The 17316-nt window shown below is 46.3% G+C and overlaps 1 protein-coding gene across 11 annotated transcripts in view; it reads right to left on the reverse strand.

Moving 5' to 3' along the window:
• Positions 1-17316, reverse strand: part of REEP1 (receptor accessory protein 1) — a 112782-nt gene that overhangs the window by 56322 nt on the left and 39144 nt on the right. For 5 of the 11 annotated variants that reach the window (XR_006290242.1, XM_037898287.2, XM_037898286.2 and 2 more), the window contains exons 2-6: positions 10232-10304; positions 5647-5929; positions 5471-5547; positions 2640-2760; positions 359-472 (exon numbers count right to left, since the gene is read on the reverse strand). Coding sequence is in view for 9 of the 11 variants with exons in the window: in XM_037898287.2 (XP_037754215.1) it covers positions 359-472; positions 2640-2760; positions 5471-5547; positions 5647-5811 (477 nt within the window). In the remaining 2 variants the exon portion in view is untranslated. The remainder of the gene's footprint in view (positions 1-358; positions 473-2639; positions 2761-5470; positions 5548-5646; positions 5930-10231; positions 10305-17316) is intronic. The other 6 variants (XR_006290243.1, XM_043544870.1, XM_043544872.1 and 3 more) reach the window with 2 other exon arrangements.

The following is a 17316-nucleotide window of genomic DNA, read 5'->3' on the forward strand; positions in this document are numbered from 1 at the left end:
CAGTATCGCTCATGGAAATCTAATTGTGCATCATCATAAGGCTAGAGTGTGCTGCTCCGCATCCTGCTCAGCAGAAGCCCTCACACAGACCTGAAAGCAAAGCTTGGCCCCTTGCGTTTACCCCCTTCATTCACTCCCACAGCATCATGGTCTTGCATAATGTGTTCATCCCAAGACACACCCGTGAGGCTGATGAACAGGACGCTGGGAGGCAGGATCGTAATAACTGGAAGAATTCTGGACTCCCTCCCACGCCTTCCTCCTCTCCGCCCCGCTGTGTTGTTACCATAGACGATGGACCCAGACCCAACTGAGAGGCTAACGGCACTGCCGTGACCTGCGCTCTCCTGGCTGTTACCTTGGAAGCCGCCATCACGGCTGCTGTTGCTGCGACATTCAGTCCCCGCTTCCCAAAGTGCACCAGGGCATCATAGCTCCGATCCTTCGCTTGGACGAGGCAGTCATCAATTTCCTGTCATGCAAGACCAAAAAAAAAAAAGCACAAGAGGGAAGAGTTCAGACCTCCTGCTGTCTCTCTCAAGGATCAGGCCATCATTCACAGAGGCGGCCATCTCCCTCCCTCCTTCCCAGCAGCTGGAGTACAGCCAGTACTTGAAAAGGAAAAGAAGACGGCAGGAGAGCAGTAGCTTCCACTGAAACCTCTGGGAGTTGCTTTTATTCTGTGAGTGGAGAATTGGGCCTACAAGGCTGAGTGGTGTGACAGGGTCGGGCCAGATGGCTACAGGAGAGTGATTTTTTTTTCTTAAAATAAAAAATCCAGGAGGTGAGTGGGCTTCTGCCCACCCACTACTAAAGGAGAGTGATAGAAGGCAGATATATTAACCCCAGGTTAAGCAGGTCCCTTTTCCCTGGGTAAGGTAACAGGGGCAGTTCCAGAACAATCAGGAACTTGCTGGAACCAATTAAGGCAGACAGGCTAATTAGGATACCTGGAGCCAATTAAGAAGCTGCTAGAATCAATTAAGGCAGGATAATCAGGGCACCTGGTTTAAAAAGGAGCTCACTTCAGTCAGTGAGGGGCACACAAGGAGCTGAGAGGGAGAGGGTGTGCTGCTGGAGGATGAGGAGTACAAATGCTATCTGGCTTCAGGAGGAAGGTCCTGTGGTGAGGATACAGAAGGTATCGGGAGAAGGCCATGGAGAAGTAACCCAGGGAGTTGCAGATGTCACACAGGTGTTACATGAAACACTGTGGACAGCTGTGATCCACAGGGCCCTGGGCTGGAACCTGGAGTAGAGGGCGGGCCAGGGTTCCCCCATCCCCCCAACTCCCTATTGGATACAGGAGGAGTTGACCTGGACTGTGGGTCCCATCAGAGGGGAAGGTCCTGGCCTGTCCCCTGACCCACTAGGTGGACCAGCAGAGACTGTGGGAATTGTTCTCCTTCCTTTTCCCCACGCTGGTGATGAGGTTAGTTGAGTGAACAGCAGGTTTGAGCCACTAGTAAAGTCGCCAAACTGAGGGCAGCCGTGAATCTCTGAGGCGAGCAAATCCGCCAATAAGTGCAGGACCCACCAAGGCAGAGGAGGAACTTTGTCACAGTACTTGAAAACTGTTATGTCCCCTCTCAGTCTTATCGCTTCCAGACTAAACAAACCCAATTTTTTCAATCTTCCCTCATAAGTCATGTTTTCTAGACCTTTAATCATTTTTCTTGCTCTTCTCTGGATTTTCTCCAATTTGTCCACATCTTTCCTGAAATGTGGGGCCCAGAACTGGACACAATACTCCAGTTGAGGCCTAATCAGCGTGGAGCAGAGCAGAAGAATTACTTCATGTGTCTTGCTTACAACACTCCTGCTAATACATCCCAGAACGATGTTCGCTTTTTTTTTTTTTGCAAAAGTGTTACACTGTTGACTCATATTTAGCTTGTGGTCCACTTGTGGTCCAGATCCTCTTCTGCAGTTCTCCCTGTGTATCTACTTTAGTGTAGATGTGTAGTGTAGAGTTAGTTTATGTCGACCTATCTCTGTAGTGTAGATCAGGCCTGAGTTAGAGATTGAATTTATGGTTTATTACAACTATCTGTAACCCACTAATCCCCTCTTTTTGTCCTATGACTGCAGAGGTGTTAATGGACCACTCTACCTTGAGAAGTCCCTTAGAATATGTGCTACCTGCTTATGCTAACCAATCTGTTCCACCTTCCATTTAGCTGTGATGCTCAGAGTGCCTGTCCTAGACCTGAAGAAGAGCGCTGTGTGACTCAAAAGCTTGTCTTTCTCACCAACAGAAGTTGGTCCAATAAACGATATTACCTCACCCACCTTGTCACCCCAGCTACATTCAGTCAGCATTTCCAACACTGTGAAGTTTGTCATGCAAGGAAGGATTATTTTCAGGGTGGTATTTTCAGGGAAAACAAAATACATGTATCCCACCCTCTTAGGTTCTCTGATGCCCAGACGTAGTTAAGTTATTCTGAATGAGCTCAGCAGCTGCTGATACAAAAAAAAAACCAAAGAGAAGATCAAAGAACAAAAATAAATAAAAGAAAAAGCAGTGACTCATCTTCTTGAGATGAAAACCATTGATACAGCTGACATACGGTAAACACACTAATTCCACCGCTGTGAGCCATCCACTCAGTTAGGGCATGAACACCTGTAATTACCTTTTCTTTTGAAGACAGTGTTGGGTGTACAAATTTTCTATACAGGAGGCTGGAGCCTTTTGTGTATGGAGACAGCAACCAAGCTACAAAAGCTATTTTCAGTTCATAATAGAATGGAAACCTATGGGAAAACAAAGATGACATAAATTCATGGTAACTGCTTCTCTGAGATAATAGAAGCCCAAGGCAGTTAGCAATTGGCAGATTCAGAACCTAGGCTAGTTTCTGTCTACCTGAGTGTTCTAAGGATCTACCACCCTCTTTCCACATTCACTCACACCCAAACTCTGGCTGAGCGCTATGCAAAGTTTTCTGGCAGCCAGGTAGCAGCAACGTTTTTTAAAAGGGACCCTGAGAGCCAATTAAGTGACAAGGGGTGCGGTATGCACAAAGGGGCCATGGAGGCTTTCTTTGCACTGTTCCCAGCCCTTACAGGCCTGGGGTGCAGAGAGAACACTACCTATCACACCCACCAGCAGCCAGCAAACCAGCCTCTGGATTTATTTATACACCTTTCGTCTCTCTGCCTTTCTGCAGTTAGATGGCACTTATCACGGAATCGAACCATCATTCCTTTCACATTATGCAGGCGCTGTCCCATTATCTGTGCTTGTATAGTGTGCAACATAATGGGGCCCAATCCTCCCTGGGCATTTCTGGCGCTACTGTAATATACACAGAATAACAATTACTAATAATAAGAGACGTTCCTGCTATAACCACATGTCCTTCCATTTTGTTTTGCTAGCAGCACCGTGACTTAACACAGAGAATTTTAAAAATCTAACCTGTCCTCCGCGTTTTCTGCAGATGGTTTACGTGTCTCATTTCCCTCAGTTAAGAGAATGTCTACACTGCAATCATGGGACACCCAAGCTAGCTTTAATCTTCTCGGCGTGAAGTCACAGCAGCACAGTCTGTACAAGCCCGCTCAGAACCGCACACAGTGACTTGTGTGGCTAACCTGCGCCGTAGCATGCGCTGCTGTGTCTTCATCTCTGGAACCCAAGCGAGCTCGATGACAGCTAGCTCAGGCCCATATATGAGCTGCAGTCACACCCCCTGGATCAGGACCCAATGAGTTAAGGACACACTGAAGTACCAACATAATGCCTCCTTTTGGGCCGGATTCTGTGTGGTGGTGAGCTCCCTGAAACTCCCATTGAAAAGAGTGCTCCCTGCAGGTGATCAGCACCTTGTAGGTCTGGGCCCTTGGTGAGGTACATGTGTAAGGATTAAGAACTTGACGCAAAGCCCATTCACGTCTCCGGTTTCCATTGGCTTCAATGGGCATTGGATCAGGCCGTATAAGAGTGGTCAAAATGTGCCTGATGTTAGCTACCTATCTAAGTGGCCTAGTCCAAAGCCCACAGGAGTTTTCCCCCTCACTTCAGTGCAAGTGGCCTGATTTGCAGAAGCGCTGAGCACCCAAAGCCTCTATTGACCTTAACACCCCACTTTAACAATGGCCTGTGTTCCTCCCCTCCGAACCCCCCACATGAGAACAGACTGGGAGGAAGCTGCAGGGTGCGCAGGCTCGGCCCCTTTGCAAACAAAGAATGTCATTTTCCTTTGTGCTCCTATATACCCAAGTATCTATCCCAAAGGAAAAGGACAGAGCAGGAACAAGTAATACCTCCTGCTATTGAAACCCACTGCGGAGTGTGTGTTGCAGGCCCTTCTGTGCCCAACCTGAATATCAGTCTGCTACAGCCCTCGCCAGAAAGCCCTGGATCTCTAGCTCAAGCTTTAGTAGCTCATGCTTTTAGCTCTGGAGGTTCCCGGTTCAATTCCCAGTGTATCGGCCAAGATGGCAGCTCTCTCAACTGGGACTGCAATAGATTCATAGATACTAAGGTCAGAAGGGACCATTATGATCATCTAGTCTGACCTCCTGCACAACGCAGGCCACAGAATTTCACCCACCCACTCCTGCGAAAAACCTCTCACCTATGTCTGAGCTATTGAAGCCCTCAAATCATAGTTTAAAGACTTCAAGGAGCAGAGAATCCTCCAGCAAGTGACCCGTGCCCCATGCTACAGAGGAAGGCGAAAAACCTCCAGGGCCTCTTCCAATCTGCCTTGGAGGAAAATTCCTTCCCGACCCCAAATATGGCGATCAGCTAAACCCTGAGCATATGGGCAAGATTCACCAGCCAGATACTACAGAAAATTCTTTCCTGGGTAACTCAGATCCTACCCCATCTAACAACCCATCACAGGCCAATAGACTCCTAACCACTGTGGAGCAGGCACAGAGAGGAACACGTAACACACTTGCTTACCCTAGGGATTAGAAAGTTTTAGAAGGGAAAAAGTTAAAGTGGTTTGTCTTATTCCTGTTTGTATCTTCCTCCTCCTTCTTCCTCCCTCCATCTCTTCCTTCCCCCTATCCCTTTCTCTCCCCTTTTTCCCTTTTCCCCTCACTCATGTTCACCTCTCCTCTCTCACATACCCATTCCACTCTTTCCATGTGCCTGTCTCCATTCCAACACCTGCACCAGTGCCCACAGCAGAAGAGGGCTGCTGGCTCAGCCATCCTCTGTTGACAGTGACAGACCTTCGTCAAACTCTCTCCAGTTCCAACTGCTTTCTCACAGGCACCTGAGCAGTTCCCCTGACGTTAGTATTTCCCAACCCCTAAATCTGGCAGCACTAAGAGAGGAAGTGCTGGTCCTCCAAGCAAAACATGCCATGCACCTGACATTTAACCCCTTGCACAGGAAATTACACAGTCTTACAATCCTCTCTCTGGAGCTCTGTTCCCTTATAAACCCTTCTGTTTTCCTCCCTATCTCATTACAAATGCCCCACCTCGGTCTGATGCTCACCAGCAAAGAAAGAGATCTGTGAAAGTCTCGGCTGTCGTGAAGAGTGCAAATATGATCCAGTACATCATCCATTTGACCTGTGAAGAGAAATCAGATATTTTGTAACCATGTTGTTCTAGGAAGGCACAAATGTACAGTGATGGTATTTTACTCTTCTAGGGGAGAGCACCTTTCACCTGAGGATCCCAAAGCTCAGCCCATCCACAGCTGCCTGGTGATACGCTTATTGACAAGAAAGCCTCAGAACCCTGTTGTGCAGGCACGGAGAACTGAAGGGCTTTGCCAGGTGTCACGCAGCAAGTTGTCACATAGGTGTAGTCCACAACACAAATCAGAGTCATGCACAAACCCACGTGAAGAAGGAATTTGTCCTTTATGATCAATCCGACCAAAAGACCAAGTAGTCAGACTCGCTGCTCGTATTCCACGAGGAGTTTCTGCTGTAGAATTGCTGTCAGACTGAGATAGTGATTTAGACAGTTTGATAACACTAGAACATACAAATGATGCCATATAATTTCCCTCTTCATCTGCAAATGCAAGTGCAACCCTGCTATCATGTTACCTGGTGCGGTACTCCCATCTGGTCGTGGCCTATAATCAAGGTTAGGTTAGGTCAATACATGGATGGGAGATCGCCAAGTGACCTCTAAGTACTGCAGGAAGGAAAGGGTGCTTATGATTCCCTCTGAGTAAGTTCCAGCACACCCAAATTTGCTGACAGAAGGAGCTGTGCTATTGGAGGTGTCTTCTCTCAGATGACCTATGTAACCCACACCCACTCAGTGTGGTGCTCTGTGCCCCTTTAGTGGTCGGGGCCACAGAAAGAGGTTGGTGAGCCTGCTGTAGCCAAGGCTAACAGAGGTGGGTCTTTTAGCTTAGGCAATAGAGGCTTTTAGCTCCAGAGGTCAAGGCTGTAGCAGGCTCATCAACCTCTATACACGGCCCAGCCATGACGAGAGGGGGACAGAGTGCCATACTGACTGGGTGGGGGTTACACGTACATAGCCGAGGTCCTAACCATCTGTGGTCATCAGAGATCCCATGGTACGTGACATAAGAGTAGGGATGTCTTTGCAGTTAGATAAAATATACTTACCTTACCTAAATAGCCTGTCACAGGGTTAAAAAAAGCCAGGAAAGTGTTAAGGGTTACCTGTCTGTTCCATGACCCTGCAAGGATTTAAGGGAAGGGCACTTCTTCTTTCTGCTCGCTGAGAAAGGCAAGGGCCTCAGCCTGTGCTGGTCAGGGAATTGCTTTGCTTTGAGTTATTCATGCATTTTGGGTGTTTGAATGGAAAATTGCATCTTGAAGCAGGGACCTGAAACGGATTCAGGGGTAACAACCATTTTTTCCTGGGCTGACAAGCCTACCAGCTAACATACCGCCAGCAGCACAGATGGACACAATATTCTTAATTTCCCATCTTAAAGCATACTGTAGGGCTGTTGCCTTACACCCCAGAGGCAGCTGCATTTCAGTGGTGGTCAGGAAACACATTCTCCACCCCCAGTGATGAATTTGATAAAGATAAATTTTTAAAAACAGTTTTCATTGAAAAACTGCCAGGCTGAAAACTTCTTGGTTATTTGTTTGTTTAGTTTGTTTTGTTTTTTTGGCAACCAAAAATCAAAATGTTTTGATCAGTTGGGTGAACATTCTTTGTTTCACTGAAAATTTTTGCCTGACTGGCTGAAATTTTTCAGTTGACAAAAACAAATCAAATGTTTTTCCAATAACACGTCGTTGAATCGTGACATTTCCCATGGATATTTCCATTTTGCTAAAAAAGCCATTTTTTGTTGAAAAATATATTGTGAACAAAATTTTTTGACCAACTCCCCTGAGTATGTCTAAGCAACCTCACAGGGGTGCTATTAAGCTTAATTAAACAATATCAGTGAAGTACTTTAAGAGTCAGAGGTCTTGTCTACACTGAAAAGGTGTACTATGGTAACTCAACCAGAATAATTAAGCAGTACCACTCCTGGCAGGCCTTGTCCACACTTGGTTTGCTAGTATAGGTATGTCAGGAGGGCTACATTGGCTAACCCCAGCCAATACCCTAGTGGAAATGTAGATTATGCTACCAATAATTTTTTTGCCAATATAGTTTACACCAGTTCCCCAAACAGAATAAGCTATACTGGCAAAAGTTCCTTTTTGTCCATGTAACAGCATCTACACTAGGACTTTTGCTGGCACAGCTACATCAGTTTGGGAAGCAGGGTGGTGATTTCCTCACACTCCTAACTAACATAGCAATGCTGGCAAAACTATTAAGTATAGATCAAGCCCAAGTATGGATAAAGTATATCAGAGTAAAGGTGCTTTATACTGGTATAACGATTCCCACATGGGAAAGGGAATAAGCTATATTGGTATAAGGTACCTTTACTGATATAACTGCATCCATTCAAGGTAGGGTTGCCACCTTTCTAATTGCAGAAAACCAAACATTCTTGCCCCACCTCCTACCCGCCCCACCCCAAGGCCCCACCCTTGCCCGGCCTCTTCTCTGAGGCCCGCCCCCGCTCACTCCATCCCCTCTCCCTCCATCACTCACTCTCCCCCACTCTCGCTCATTTTCACCAGGCTGAGGCAGGGGGTTGGGATGTGGGAGGGGGTGAGGGCTCCAGCTGGGGGTGCGGGATCTGGGGTGTGGCTGGGGATGGGGGGTTTGGGGTGCAGGAGAAGGCTCCAGGTTGGGACCAAGGGTTGCAGAGTGTGGGAGGGAGGTCTGGGTTGGGGCAGGAGTTCGGAATGTGGGAGGAGGCTCCGGCCTGAGGCAGAAGGTTGGGGTGTGGGAGGGGATATGGGCTCTGGGGTGGGGATGCAGGCTCTGGGGTGAGGCTGGGGATGATGGGTTTGGGGTGTTCATGGCTAAGGCCAAAGGGTTTGGTATGTGGGAGGGGGCTCCGGGCTGGGGCAGGGGACTGGGGTGAGGGAGAGGGTGTGGGCTCTGGCTGGGGGTGCAGGTTCAGGGGTGGGGCTGGGGATGAGGGATTTGGGGTGCAGGAGGGGGCTCCAGGTTGGGGCCGAAGGGTTCAGAGTGTGGGAGGGGGCTCTGGGCGGGGGCAGAGGTGTGGAAGGGGGTGCGGGATCCGGGAGGGAGTTTGCATGACGGAGGAAGTTCCAAGCTGGGGCAGGGGGTTGGAGCACGGGAGGAAGCTCGGTCTGCAGGCTCTGGGCGGCACTGACCTTGGGTGGCTCCCAGGAAGCAGCAACATGGCCCTCTGACTCCTAGGCAGAGGAGCAGCCACCTGCAAGCGCCGCTCCCGCAGCAACCATTGGCCACCGTTCCCGGCCAATGGGAGCTGCGGAGCCGGTGCTCGGGGTGGGGGAAGCACATGTGGCCCCCGTGGCCGCCCCTCCACCTAGGAGCCAGAGGGACATGCCGGCCACTTCCCGGGAGCTATGCAGAGCTGGGCAGGGAGCCTACCTTAGCCCCACTGTGTTGCCAACCGGACTTTTAATGGCCTGGTCAACGGTGCTGACCGGAGCTAGTGTTGACTGAAGCTAGTGCCAGGGTCCCTTTTAGAGCAGGTGAACCGGTTGAAAACCGGACACCTGGCAACCCTAACCCAAGGGCTTGTATTGGTATAACTATATTGGTTAAAGAAAAAGCACACCCCTAACTGACATAGTTATAACAAAACAACTTCCAAGCGCAGACCAGGCCTTTAAATGAAATGTGTTCTCAAAATGGAGACTATCATTGCTAGCCACTGCTAGGTGATGTGATTTGAACTGCCAGCACATCAAAGGGGATTTATATAGCTGGAGTGGTGCAGCAGAGTCAGCTCTGCAAGTACCTGGCATGTCAGGCAGCCCTCATCTGGTTTACTTACAATGCTCACGACAAGTTAATGCTTTCGGATATAAAGAACTAATCTCACCAAGGGAAACGCTTGACTGGAAGAATCTCAAGAGCCTCTCCAAGTCACAGCTTGACATTGTGCTAAGGACACGTTAAGATAATCGTCAAAGCTGTCACCAAGACATGGAAATGGCCTTATCATCATTGAGATGCTCAGATATTTGAAGAGTAAATACCTGAAGGCTCTGCAGTGTTCAGTACACTTTAGATAGAAAACAAGATTATGACAGACAGTACAGCCCCTTTGGGACACAGAAGGGGCCCTTGTGGGTCATGCTTCTTCCACATCCCACTTCCCCTAACAAAAGTTGGCAGTGTCTGCCTGAACCATGGGACACTAGGACCCAGAGGCGTTCTCCTAGGAAAAAGGCAGGACAGCTCCACCCATAAGTATATAAAGAGGCTGTCCCACTGTGGAGGCTGGCTGCTGCTTTGGAGAGAAAGGGTCTCTGCTTCCTGAAAGATATTCACAATCATATGTACTTTTGGTTTGCTAATTCCATTGCAAACCCTGTTTTGAGAGAGCAGCCAAAGGGCCAATGGGCTTCTGAAGAGGCTTTATTTTGTTCTGCTCTCCTACAACAAATAAGCAAAGCAAAACTGTATCTCAGGTATGGGCATCAAGCACCTTTTGAGATCAGCCATACAAGCACAATGATGCCACCACATGGAGGCATAAGCAATTTGTCAAAGGTCACGAGCAGAGCTAGGAACAGAATCCAGCTCTCCTAACTTTCAGTCGAGGGCCCTATCCACCAGCCTACACATCAGACTTCCCCCAGCCCTGGTTTACAGACTCACCTGGAATGCAGGTAGCAACTTTAAAATGTAACGATCAGAGACCATAAAACATAGCACAGGAGGAAAAAAAATTACTTACATATTCTTTAATATCCTTTGATTTTACAGCTTTGTAAGAATAATACGCAGGGTAAAGAGTGCCAAATATAATCCTGAAAGAAAAAAAGAAATGGAGAAGCTTGATTTCCTGTCACAGGGAAATATTTTTTCCTTCTGTTAACTGCATTTCTTGCACCTGTAGAAAGTGTTAGTAGATTCTGATCTAGGGCTACGATACACCATGCACTGACTTCCTCTGTGGTTTACAGTATAGGGCTGATCCTGCCTCATTGACCTAAGTGACAATTTTGCCATTGATTCACATGGAGCAGGATTAGGGCCAAAATTGTTTCCCCTCTTTTGTGATTGTCCCTTTGAGGCTGCATTACATTTAAGAGGCAACTTCCGATGAAAAGCACCAAAAAGAGTGACACATCAGCATGAAAACAAGGCAGAAAAACAAACCTCAAGGAAAAGGTAAATGTAATTTTAAAATAATCTACCATGACACAGCAAAGAAGGTTTATTAGTTATTTTTAGAGATGGGACAAAATGGGAACCATTTATCAGAAATCCCCATCCTCTACCCCTACTCCCCCAAAAAACTTTAGAGGGGAAAGGGACAAAAATGGGACTCAGATTACACCTGGTTGTGGTTTGACAAGATTAGGGCCCAATCCTGCACTCAGATCGGGGCAGGAGGAATCCTGCATGGCCCCGTTGACTCCAACTCTAAAGCCCCTCAAGTTTTCTGTGTCTGAAAGAGACACTACCAGGTTCAAAGTCATAGAGCTGTAAAAACAAATCCTTAAGCTACGTATAGCACCTTAGAGTTTAAAAAGCGAGGGAATGTTTAAAAATCTCCTTTCCTCTTCGCTATTTGTGCTGCTTCTTCACTTTGATCATTTCTTTAAGTGTACACCCTGAACATAGGCTAATCATTTCCACTTTCTTCTAGACAGGTTTTAGTCAATTTCCCCTGTAATTGCAGGGTACTGCAATGTTTGGATTGAAAATTGTAGCAGGGGAATGTTTACTGGTTTAAAAAAAAAAAATGTTTCCACTGGACTTTTTCTTAATTTCATGTAATCATTTCCATTGTTCTTAGGGTTTAATCAAAGTTCATTGTTTCAAAACCTAAACTTAGAGCCATATTAACCTGATATTATCCTTTCCATTTTGCCAGTTATGTTCCCCTGCCAAGGGACTCAATTACATTTATGTCCAATTCATGGATGATATATTAAAAATTTACTCTCCTCCATGCAGCTCGCAATTGTCCCTCCCAAAGCTGTTCTCAGGAAAGCATTTGTAAAAGAACAGAATGAGACTGCACACTATCTCAATTTGCAAAGCACTGCGCTAGCACAATTTGCTGGGTATTCATCATGCCTACTGTAGCGTAATTTAACAAAACCCAAAGCATGATGCAGACTTCAGAAAAGCAACCACGGAGTGAGGAGCTCAATGTTTTGCAGACGTTTCATGCTGGTTTCAGAAAGAGCTGCTGGAAACTGGGAGCACTGAAGCAATTTCGTTCACCAGAGATGTGCTGTATGCAGGGATTAGGTAACATGCCCAGAGAGAAGATTCTGGGAAAACACATTCATTGTTCTCCCTTGAAATACCTTAAACAACAGTGCTGCTTAAGGCAGTGGAGAGACACAGACAATGGTCCTGATCCTATTCTCATTGAAGCTAAACAGCAATTTTCCACTGACATCAGTGGTAGTGGGATCTGGTCCAGTGAAGATAATGCTAAAAAAGGCAGAGTTTTTCTGCACAGCTCAGAAAAACAACCAATGCACATGAATTATTTCCCCCACAACACACCCCTCATTTATAAAAGTTCCTCATTTCTGTCCCAATCCATTTCCCTCCCTCCCTGAACTGGTTGCTATCACACGCTCTTGTTTCCTGCAGAGATTCCAACATCTGATGATTTATAGTTGCTTCCTCAGTTTATGCCAGTAACAGAAACTAACTTGGTCTTAGAGGCAAGCGAGTTTACAGAATCTCTGGAACACAGTTATATATGGCAAATACTTGGAAAGTTTCCTGTGGAGGAAGAGAAGCCCTTACTATTTTGTTTACCTAAAGTATACAGCATAATTAATAGGCTGATGTGTCTTCCCTGTGGGGGTTATGTAACAAACTTCAGATTTTCCTGACAGTACGAAGTGGGTTTGTATTATCCAGGCAGCTGTGGTTTAATAGACTGAGCCCTGGGGTAGGAGACTTAGCCCTAGTCCTGCTAACTTGCTCTGTGACCTGGAGCAACTCACTTAACCTCTCTGTGCCTCAGTCTCTCTATCTATAAAATGGGTGGCGGGGCTCCAGCGTCAGTCCTGGACGGCAGGGCTCAGTGACGAAGTGCCACTTCCATCCCCAGACTTGCCGCAGCCTGTCCGGGTTGGGGGAGGGGGCGTGGAGCGCAACAAAAAATGGCAGCGTTGCTGCAGAAGAGAGATCTCCTCCTGCTGCTAACAGAAAGGGTTGCCTCACAACCACTGAACTCCACGAGCAGGCAGCAACTAGGCAAGGAAACACACCACTACTCTGCCCTGCTACATCAGCACTTCAGAGAGCAGGGCCAAATGGACAGTAGAAATCTGGGGGAGGCACATGCCCCCCCCATGTGTCGCCTTTGGTTGGGGTTCCACAGACTTGTCTATTTAAGTTTAAGGGCCCCTGGGTTTAAAAAAAAAAAAGAAAGGTTGAGAACCACTGCTCCAGCGCATCCAAACTGGAGCAACTAAAACCACCTCTCGCCCATCTCTCAAACCATGTCACTCACCCACAGAGTGACCAGATAGCAACTGTGAAAAAATGGGACAGGGGGTGGGGGAGGTAATAGGCGCCTATATAAGAAAGTCCCAAAAAACGGGACTGTCCCTTTAAAAACGGGACATCTGGTCACCCTACTCACCCATTCAAATCCTTCCACTGGCTCCCCTCTGGCCTGCCAAGTCAAGTCTGAGAGTCTCATCGTTGCCTTCAAGTGTCTGAATACTGCTCCTGCCTACACCCCTATTCTGGTGTCTTACACAGTCCCATCTCTTCCCTAATGATGACAGTCTTGCAGTTTTCTTATCCCACTTTTTCTGTGTGCCTTCGTCCATGCTGCACCAGGTCTCATGCTATCTTCATTCAAATTCTTCCCAAATATCCACTCTGTCCACAAAGCCCTCATCCCCTTTATGTATCACCATTCCAATTCTAAAAATAAAATAAAACTGCTCACCACCACCCCTGCAAAAAAAACCCTCTGGTATCTCCTTCTTTTGAGTCCCCCAATGAGGCTTTTGTGTGACCTTTTAGCCTTGGGGTGGGAAATAAACTGTCCAAAACACAAAGGCCTAAAAGTCTTGTACAGGCCTCTATCTTCACTGCCAAGCTAGAAATTGAATTCGGGAGCTCCAGAGACAGACGTATGAGCGGCTACAGCTTGAGCTATAGACAAGGATCTCTACCTGGAGCTATAAGAGACTCACAGCTTCATTGAATTGGGCCCAGACGGGGGGCTTGTGACACACTGACCAGTAGGTCTCATCAGTTCACTCTCAGCACTGAGCACAATCATGTAGCAGTTAGTATATCATTCTGACATATCACTGGGGTCTAAATTAATTATAACCACTTAGCAAAAAGGTCTGGGAATGACTGCACACAGCTCAGTGAAGAGCTCTGCTTATTGTGCACAAATGGGCAAAAACATAAGCAAAATGTCAGGGTACCTCAGGAATGGGATGGAGAATAATCCTGATAATATTACAGTGCCATTATACAAGTCAATAGCACGCTCTGAGCTGGGACACTGTGTTCCCATCTGGCCACTCTCTCTCTCTCAAAAAGGATACCATGAAAACTGAAGGGGACTGGAAAAGGGCAATGAAAATACTTAGTGGGACATAGAAAGAGTTCCACATGAAGAAAGGTTGAAGTGACTGAGATTGTTTATTTCAGAGAGGAAGCAAATAAAGTGGCCAGGATAAGGGTGTAAGAACTAACAGAGGGTCTAGAGAAAGTAAATCAGACACACACACCCTCCTCCTAATAGCAGCACCAGAGACTGTTCAATTAAACTGAAAGAACACATTTCAAACCCACACAAGGAAATACTTTTCTGCACAACAAACAATTAACCTGTGGAACTCATTGAAGTAGGATATCACTGAGGTCAAGAGCATAAGAACATTCAAAATGTTACATTTATATATCCAGTTACATTAGATAGGATTTTTAAATAAACCTTTGTGAGTCAGGTCAATCATTAACTGACAAGGGAGAAGAAGAAACTGCCCATTACGACATTTCATGCACCTTCCTCTGAAGCAGATGATAGCAGCCACTGTTTGGCTCAGGATACTGGACTAAAGGGACCGGAAGTCTGATCCAATGTGCAGTTCCTAAATTATTAATAATATACACCCTTGAAGGATACTGGCTTGTCCCACACCCAACTCTCGGTCAGGCCCTTCAGACAAAAACATCATAGATTCATAGATATTTAGGTCAGAAGGGACCATTATGATCATCTAGTCTGACCTCCTGCACAACGCAGGCCACAAAATTTCACCCACCACTCCTGCGAAAAACCTCTCACCTATGTCTGAGCTATTGAAGTCCTCAAATCGTGGTTTAAAGACTTCAAGGAGCAGAGAATCCTCCAGCAAGTGACCCATGCCCCATGCTACAGAGGAAGGCGAAAAACCTCCAGGGCCTCTTCCAATCTGCCCTGGAGGAAAATTCCTTCCCGACCCCAAATATGGCGATCAGCTAAACCCTGAGCATATGGGCAAGATTCACCAGCCAGATACTACAGAAAATTCTTTCCTGGGTAACTCAGATCCTACCCCATCTAATATCCCATCACAGGTCATTGGGCCTATTTACCATGAATATTTAATTACCAAAACCATGTTATCCCATCGTACCATCTCCTCCATAAACTTATTGAGTTTAATCTTAAAGCCAGATAGATCTTTTGCTCCCACTGCTTCCCTTGGAAGGCTATTCCAAAACTTCACTCCTCTGATGGTTAGAAACCTTCGTCTAATTTCAAGTCTAAACTTCCCGGTGGCCAGTTTATATCCATTTGTTCTTGTGTCCACATTGGTACTGAGCTTAAATAATTCCTTTCCCTCTCCAGTATTTATCCCTCTGATATATTTATAGAGAGCAGTCATATCTCCCCTCAACCTTCTTTTAGTTAGGCTAAACAAGCCAAGCTCCTTGAGTCTCCTTTCAAAAGACAAGTTTTCCATTCCTCGGATCATCCTAGTAGCCCTTCTCTGTACCTGTTCCAGTTTGAATTCATCCTTCTTAAACATGGGAGACCAGAACTGCACACAGTATTCCAGGTGAGGTCTCACCAATGCCTTGTATAACGGTACTAAAACCTCCTTATCCCTACTGGAAATACCTCTCCTGATGCATCCCAAGACCACATTAGCTTTTTTCACGGCCATATCATATTGGCAGCTCATAGTCATCCTATGATCAACCAATATTTCAAGGTCCTTCTCCTCCTCCGTTACTTCTAATTGATGCGTCCCCTGCTTATAACTAAAATTCTTGTTATTAATCCCTAAATGCATGACCTTACACTTCTGACTATTAAATTTCATCCTATTACTATTACTCCAGTTTACAAGGTCATCCAGATCCTCCTGTAGGATATCTCTGTCCTTCTCTAAATTGGCAATACCTCCCAGCTTTGTATCATCCGCAAACTTTATTAGCACACTCCCACTTTTTGTGCCAAGATCAGTAATAAAAAGATTAAATAAGATTGGTCCCAAAACCAATCCTTGAGGAACTCCACTGGTAACCTCCCTCCAGCCTGACAGTTCACCTTTCAGTAGGACCCGTTGTAGTCTCCTCTTTAACCAATTCCTTATCCACCTTTCAATTTTCCTATTGATCCCCATCTTATCCAATTTAACTAATAATTCCCCATGTGGCACGGTATCAAACGCCTTACTGAAATCTAGGTAAATTAGATCCACTGCGTTTCCTTTGTCTAAAAAATCTGTTACTTTCTCAAAGAAGGAGCTCAGGTTGGTTTGGCACGATCTACCTTTTGTAAAACCATGTTGTATTTTGTCCCATTTACCATTGACTTCAATGTCCTTAACTACCTTCTCCTTCAAAATTTTTTCCAAGACCTTGCATACTACAGATGTCAAACTAACAGGCCTATAGTTACCCGGATCACTTTTTTTCCCTTTCTTAAAAATAGGAACTATGTTAGCAACACAAAATAAAGCTATTCCCCCAACCAGCACTGGGCTGCAGGGACCCAGAAACCTTTTGTTCCACACTGCTCCAGGACAAGCCACAGGACCCACCTCCCTCCCACAGCTTTTCTTCTTCCAACTGAGCTAAGCTCTCTCAGCCATTTATAGACATCCCCTGTCCCTTTCCCAGCTGGGTCTGATAATCACACAGGACTGGCTGGCCACTAGCCTTTAGAGGAACAGACCACCCTACTGCAACCCCATAGTCTGGGAGCCAGCAGCAGAGCTGGGATTAGAATTCAGAACAGCCTCATTCCACATGCTAAACTCTAAGCCACTAGACATTGCTGGCTCCCTGACTAAGGTCCGTGTCCTACAAACACACATGCACAAAGTTACACACATACCCAATCTAGTATCCACTGAAGTCAATGGAGGAACCCACTCACTTCAATGGGCATTGGACCAGACTCATAAACAGCTCCGTGTGACATCAATGAGTCTATTAGAGCGAGTAATTTTCCTCACATAGGTTTGCAAGATCTGGCCTTAATGTTACAAACACACAGCACGGTGCTGCTGACACCACAAATCTGTCAAGCTTTGCTGTTTTTGTTACCATGTCATCAGAGCCTCTAGATATTTGGATGGTGGGGCACATCCTTGGAGCACTGTAGAACAAACAAGACAAACGCAGCAAGCCTTTTTTCATGAATAGCTGATGTTTCCATATCATTAGCACAAAGCAGCCAAGACTAAGAACTTCTGCTTCAATAAGGGCCTGGATACACTTTTGAATTGTTGAAATATTTTGGTCTTCTCAACATATTTGTTGGGCAGCATATGCTTCTTATAGTACTTAGTAGCAGCTGAACTGTTTCAG

Source organism: Chelonia mydas, chromosome 4 (genome assembly GCF_015237465.2).
Source record: "Chelonia mydas isolate rCheMyd1 chromosome 4, rCheMyd1.pri.v2, whole genome shotgun sequence".
NCBI classification, from domain to species: Eukaryota; Metazoa; Chordata; order Testudines; family Cheloniidae; genus Chelonia; species Chelonia mydas.